Below are 6829 nucleotides of genomic sequence, written 5' to 3' on the forward strand. Positions count from 1 at the left end.
GCTCAGTCGTCCCCTGACTCACTTCCTGCAGGGGGGCTCAAAAAAGGGGATGCCTGCACATGTTAAAAAAAAGGGCAACATCTCATTTCCATAAGGGGCTGCTCCAGGTTAACTCCAAAAGGCAGCAGATCCCCCTGCCTTGTGCTGTCTTCTTCCTCTCCTTCTCCTTCTCTTGCATGGTTTACCCCACCCTCCAGACCATCCAAGCATCAGCACAAATGTGGGATCTAAGGGCTGATGATCTTCTTCGTTCTCTTTTTCTCTTTTCTGCCTTTATTTCTCTCTCCCCTTGCTTTGCCTGCACAAAGCACAACTATCATATTCATGCTCAGTGCTGGGGTTTGTTGCAGGAGTGCAGAGCTTGTGGAACTGTGTTGTGCCTCATGAATCAGCGCTTGGGAGAACTTTGCTGTGGGAGCTGAGAGCTTATTGCAGTGTAGGGTACAAAATTAAGGACTTGTCAGCCACCACTTGTGGAAGTCTATTGAAAAGTCTAAGGGATTGCTGGTCAACAACTTTTGAGTCTAAATATTGGGCTGTACAATAAAAGCACAAGAGATCCCTGACACGTGTCCACAGTCTTTCTTCAGCCGGACGAGAATTTACATTAAACATCACACCCTTATTGATGGGTGACAGACAATTTCTTCCTTTTCACCTGACCCTTCTACTGAGACCCCACTCCCCTGTGCTTAGAGAGTAGCTCAGGCACTAATATCCCAATTTCCACACCAAGTGTGTGATTTGCTAATGACACTTCCTGAGTTTTTGCAGACCCTCTGACTTTTGCCTTTCCTTTTGGCCACGACCATTTCAGAATTTTGGGTACCCTGGTGGGAAAGCTGCTGCCATGGGGGTCCTTCCCAGGAACCACATCAAATTACCCCGGGTGATCACCCCAGTGTGGCCAAGGTGGCACTGCTGGTCCCCATGCACGGGTTAGCTGGGTGAGGGAACCCAGGTGTGACAACAGCTGGCACCAGGTGGCACTTGGGCTCTGAGGACATGGCTGGGAAGGAGTTGCACTGGCCCACAGAGTGACCATCTACATTCCATGGGAGCCCTGGCACACCTGGAGGAGCCAGAGAGCTGCCAGGCCCAGAACCAAACATTCCCCACCTTCTGGGTGGTGTCAGCACCGTGGAGGTGTCGGGGCTGCTCCAAAGGGATCCCCCACACACTCCCTGATGGGCAAAAGGTGCCCAAGAGCAGCTGAAAGGGATCCACGGGGAGGGGCTGTGCTGGAAGGGGCTGGATCAGGCTGATTGCAGCCAGTTTGGGGCATGGGCATCTCCATGGCAACTGCCAGGGCTGTGGGATGTGGGGCCTCAGGGTGCCCAGGGGCCACCGGGACACTGAGGGGCCTCCTGGAACTGAGGGGACATTTTTATCAATGATCTGCACAAGGGGGTCGGTGCAACCTCACTCATTTCACAGGTGACACCAAGCTGGGTGGGCTCTGCTCCTCCAGGCCTGCAGAGCTCCCTCTTTGCCTGCAAAAAAAGTCGTCTTGGGCATCCTTATTGGAGCAGTCTGGGGCTGCTGCTTCCTGGGATCTCATCTCCACTGAAGAGAGCCCAGGAAAAGCCTGGGAAGAGTCTCAGTTAGATCCTGGAAAATGCAGGTTTCATGAAAAAACATTTTGGGCAGCTTCCCTGGATCGGTCTGCGGCTGCATTTCAGTGCTGGGAGTCCATTTTTCCACCTGTAAATTGGTGCCACTGAGTTCCTGCTTCACCAGTTCCCCCCTGGGGACAAACTCTTTGCTCTTTCCCTCCAAGGTGTCTCTCAGTGGGGCTTGCTGACATCCTCTGGAAGTTGGAGGTTCACTGATGAATTTTACTTCTCTAAGAGGCTTGTTCAGCCTTCAGATCTTCAGTTCAGGAATTTGGTGCCAGAGGGCTCATTACATTCAAAACACACTGGTGAAACAAGCCTGTGGGATTAATTTACCTTTATGTCTTCAATTCTTTTGTGGTTAATTAGACAGATTGCAGAAGTGTATTCCAAGTGAATGTATTTTATTAAAAAAACAATAAGAGGATATTTTTTATCCTGTTTTCTTTTTTACTGTTTATACATTGATATCAGCAATCTCTAATTTATTTTGATCCTGTGCAACTCATAATGCAGTTTGAATTGATATGAAAATCAAGACCCTTTCTGTCTGACTATCAATCAGACTTTGTCCATATCCCCACCCCAACATTTCCCTCATCAGACCCCTGGGACTTAAAGCAGCCTCCTGCAAATCTGAGCTTCCACACTAAAGGTTGTATTTGCAGGTTTCAGCTGGTTGGCATCAAGTCCCACCTGCTTGGCTTGGAGAAAGAGCTGCAGGAGACACAGAGGGATGTTCATTTATTGCCAGCAAACGAAACCAGAGGAAGGCACAGCTCAGTAAAAATCAAAACTCCTTCCTCTGCTGTATATTAAGTCCACACTGCCTCTGCTAAAATCCACTCTCTGCAGTCTTAGACCAATGGAAAATGCCTTCTGTGTCAGGCACATATTCCGAGGTCCCCCAAACACTCCCTGCCCCAGGTTCTGTCCGTATTTACCCTTTGCACACAGTGAGTCACACACTGAAGTCACAAGTTCCCTTGATCCACAAAGGGAGGAAAAGAGAGAGACTGAATGAAATACTCTATTTTGCAAAGTTAATTCTGCACTAATCCCAGTATTCTGGGCTTACAGGACCTTTATCAAACACATTCTGCAGCATCTGTTCACTGGGTAAACATCTGTGTGGCTGGGCAGGCCCAAGGAGTGGTGGGGAATGGAGTTCCATCCAGGGGTGTTCCCAGGGCTCAGCACTGGGCTCAGGGCAGTTCAATGTCTTTATCAATGATCTGCACAAGGGGATCAGGGCAGCCTCAGTCAGTTCACAGGTGACACCAAGCTGGGTGGGAGTGTTGATGTGCTGGAGGGCAGGAAGGCTCTGCAGAGGGATCTGGACAGGCTGCATCGTTGGGCCCAGGACACTTGGAGGAGGCTCAACAAGGCCAAGTGCCGGGTCCTGCCCTGGGCTCACAAGCACCCCAAATCCCTGGCCATGGCCTGCAACTGGTCCCCACAGCCTGTCCTGTGTCCTGAATCCCTCCATTTCCCAGGACTTGGTGGGACAAGGGAGCTCTGTGCTCTGGGTACAGAGGGAGCTCCAAGTGCCAGTGGAGTGGGAACCACAACTCATCAGGTTTGTGTTCTTTGGGAGTCAGGTACTGGTCAGACTCCAGTCTATGCCATGGCCAGATTGAGTCTCCTGAAGGGAAAAAAACCACTGGTGTTTGCCCTTCTGGCCTTTCATGAGGTTGCTGCCAAGATGTGCTCTCGTCCTCCTTGAAACCCTTCCCTGAAGGGGAAGCACAGAGGCCTGAGAGACCTTTCCAGTAAAGACTCAGGCAAAGAAGCCACTGAGTCACTCAGCCCCAGCATCAGTGTGTGCTGCTGTTAAATTCCCTTCTCCATTCCTCAGCATTTTCCTGCATTTTCCTCCTTCAGCCTTGGCCTCCAAAGCTGGAGACCAAGATCATTCAAGAGTGATTAAAGCTCTTGACTTTCCTTGAAGCCACCAAATCCAGGTGAGCTTTGGCTTTGCCACAGGACTGGAGCACTCAGGGTTGGAAATGGCCCCTCTGACATGATGCCCAGGGCAGTCCTTGGTGCTTTGTGACCCCATGGCTTTCCCAGTTAGAACAGCTGGGTCCAGTTCATCACTGTGTGGGTGTGACCCAAACTGTGTATTCTACACCCTCTGTGTCATTTCTCAGGACCTGTTAATAACAGACCATCTGCAGCAGCTGCCCAGAGCACACCTGACCCCTCAGGCTGCCAGCTGGGTGTTAAGAGGCCTGTGAGACAGGAGGATGTTCCTGTCCTCACACCCACGACTCACAATCACCCTGGCACTCCCTACCCTGGGAGAGGTGCTGGGCATTCCTGCCTGAACCTGAGTGTAGATAATCTTGGGGTCTTGGGACTTCTGGTACCACCTGTGGGATCCAGAGGAGGACCTGAACCTCGAGCAGACTGTGACCATTGCTCTCACCAACAGGTTTTTCCTCTCCTTTTACTTTTGGCCTCAGGGGGCCCACATGGGGCTCAGCACGGGGGGCCAGAGAACCCCATTCTGTTCATGCCCCAGGGTGCAGGGTTATACATCTGGGTTTTTGTGGGTTAAAACCAATTGTTTGCCTGTGTGATTGTATTTATTGTGTTATTTTTATTCAATTGTAACTCTGACTGATGATCTCTTTTTGAGTTGGGTTCATTTCTCCTGCTGGTTTACCTTTAAACCAGCACAATGGCCTTCCTATCTGACAGCCTCTCCAAGCCCTGGAGTGGCTGTGCCACCTTGGGGTGGCACAGACAGCCCTGCTCCAGGCTCTGTTGGGTTCTGGGTCAGGAGAGAAGCTGGGCATGGCCCTGGGACAGGCCCTGAGCCCAGGAGGTGAGCGCAGCAAAACTCACTTGTGAACTTGGGCTGAGCAGCCGGTGCTGGGAATGGCTGGGGAGCAATGTTTAGGTGTGACAAATATTCTGGGCCACCCTCCTGGTCTGTTCAGGCCACCAAGGACACGGATCAGCCTCCTGTCACTGGCACTTGCACGTTTTCAATGCCTTGCACAGGCCCTGGCTCTGCACCACAAACCCTGTGCTGTGAGTCCTCACTGTTCTGCTCACACACTATGAGATATACACTGATGGTTTTCTCTCCCAGGTTCTTTCCATCTCCTTTCAAGCTCTCCCACCTCCCCTGAGCATTTTCCACCACCAGCCTTCTCTCCCCAGCACAGCCCAGTTGGATTGGCCCCACGACTGGGTGCTCTGGGCAGTGACATCACAGCCCCAGTGCAGGCACAGCTGGAGCTCAGGGAAGGTTCAGCCCTGCTGATGGGTGAATGTGCTGGGCAAAAGGAGGAGGAGGAGGCTCTCTGAGTTCCCTGCTCTCCTCTCCAGGAGATCCTGAGAGCTCTGCAGTCCCTCCCTCCATCCAGTCTCCCCAGGCCAGCACAAAAGCTTCTGGTCCTCAGGAGCTCTTTCTGCTTCAGACTCAGGGCCCACCCCAAAGCTGGGGCAGCCAAAAAGCTGTTCTCATTTCCCCTTCATTCCTGCTCTGCTGAGGATGGATCTCAGAAAAAAACCCACATTTTCTTAAGGTTTGTTTATTGCACTTGTGTCACACAAGTTGAAAGGACATGAAAGTAAGGGGGAATAAATATTAGGATTTCTTTGAAGAAAATGACATCAGAAGTAAGGAAGAGAAAAGGAATGTAAAAAAAGACAGATTTGACCTGTCATGACATGCACTAAGAACCACTGCCAGCGGGAAGCAGACAGTCAGTGGCTGCTGGAAAGCATCATCCAGTCATCAGTTTCCCCAGGGCATCTTTGAACTCCTGGTTCCTCAGGCTGTAGATGAGGGGGTTCAGGGCTGGAGGCACCACCGAGTACAGAACTAATACCATGAAATCCAGGGATGGGGAGGAGATGGAAGGGGGCTTCAGGTAGGCAAATGTGCCAGTGCTGACAAAGATAGAGACCACAGCCAGGTGAGGGAGGCACGTGGAGAAGGCTTTGTGCCGTCCCTGCTCAGAGGGGATCCTCAACACAGCCCTGAAGATCTGCACATAGGAGAAAACTATGAAAACGAAACAACCAAATACTAAACAAGTAGTAGCCCCAAGAAGACCAATTTCCCTGAAGTAGGAATGTGAACAGGAGAGCTTGACAATCTGAGGAACCTCACAAAAGAACTGCTGGAGGGCATTGCCCTGGCACAGGGGCAGGGAAAATGTATTGACTGTGTGTACCAAAGCATAGAGAAACCCAGAGGCCCAGGCAGCTGCTGCCATGTGGGCACAAGCTCTGCTGCCCAGGAGGGTCCCGTAGTGCAGGGGTTTGCAGATGGCAACGTAGCGGTCGTAGCACACGACAGAGAGAAGAGCAAACTCTGCTCCAAGGAAGAAGAAGAGCAAAAAGACCTGGCAAACACATCCTGTGTAGGAGATGGTTGTGGTGCCCAAGAGGGAGTTGTGCATGGCTTTGGGCACGGTGGTGCAGATGGAGCCCAGGTCTGTGAGGGAGAGGTGCAGCAGGAAGAAGTACATGGGGCTGTGCAGGTGCTGATCACAGGCTATGGTGGTGATGATGAGGCCGTTGCCCAGGAAGGCAGCCAGGGAGATGCCCAGGAAGAGCCAGAAGATCAAGAGCTGCAGCTCCCGTGTGTCTGCAAATGCCAGGAGGAGGAATCCACTGGTGGAGCTGCTGTTGGACATTTCCTGTTTTTTGGCATAAAAGCCTGCTAATAAAATAAAATAAAAGCCCAGGGAACAATTGAGAGAGAGGCTCCTCCGGCAAAGGCACTCCAGTTTTCACTGGAGTACTCCCAAATGAAATGCATTTCCTTTCTCTTGTTTGTGCTGGGGGACACTTGCCCCCCACTCCCTGCCCAGGGCTCTGCTGCCTGGAGCTGTCCCTGCCAGCAGCTTCCTCCCTGGGCCCAGGACTGGGCCCTGCAGTGCTGCCAGAGCCCAGCCCAGCCCTGGGGGCTCAGCTCTGCCCTGCACAGCCCTCCCAGCAGCACAGGGCACTGCCCAGGGGCAGCTCTGCCTGGGCAGGCTCTGATGGCAAAGCCAGAGCAACCCTGAGGAGGCTGCAAAAGCCACACTGATGCTGCCTGGGAGGCACCATGGGCTGCTTCCTGATCCTGCCTGCTTTATTCACCTCTGAGAGAAGACAATTTGGATTTCCAGCATCTCACAGTGAACTGAGAGATGAATCTCAATTGCCCATGCAGGCAACCCAGAGGAGAAGGTGACAAAAGCAGA

General features: G+C 52.0%; 1 protein-coding gene across 1 annotated transcript; it reads right to left on the reverse strand.

Annotated features, from left to right (window-relative positions):
• Positions 1-5359: 5359 nt before the first annotated feature.
• Positions 5360-6277, reverse strand: LOC114072805 (olfactory receptor 14J1-like). The gene has a single exon (XM_027910648.1). It carries the CDS (start codon positions 6275-6277, stop codon positions 5360-5362), a length of 918 nt encoding a protein of 305 aa, XP_027766449.1.
• Between the last annotated feature and the right edge of the window lie 552 nt (positions 6278-6829).

Source organism: Empidonax traillii, unplaced genomic scaffold (genome assembly GCF_003031625.1).
Source record: "Empidonax traillii isolate 1590-97213 ecotype Southwest subspecies unplaced genomic scaffold, ASM303162v1 scaffold4045:size21205, whole genome shotgun sequence".
Lineage (NCBI taxonomy): Eukaryota > Metazoa > Chordata > Aves > Passeriformes > Tyrannidae > Empidonax > Empidonax traillii.

What these genes read in the sequence shown, in the direction of transcription:
- LOC114072805 (XM_027910648.1), bottom strand. Translation starts at nt 6,277, where the DNA reads ATGTCCAACAGCAGCTCCACCAGTGGATTCCTCCTCCTGGCATTTGCA.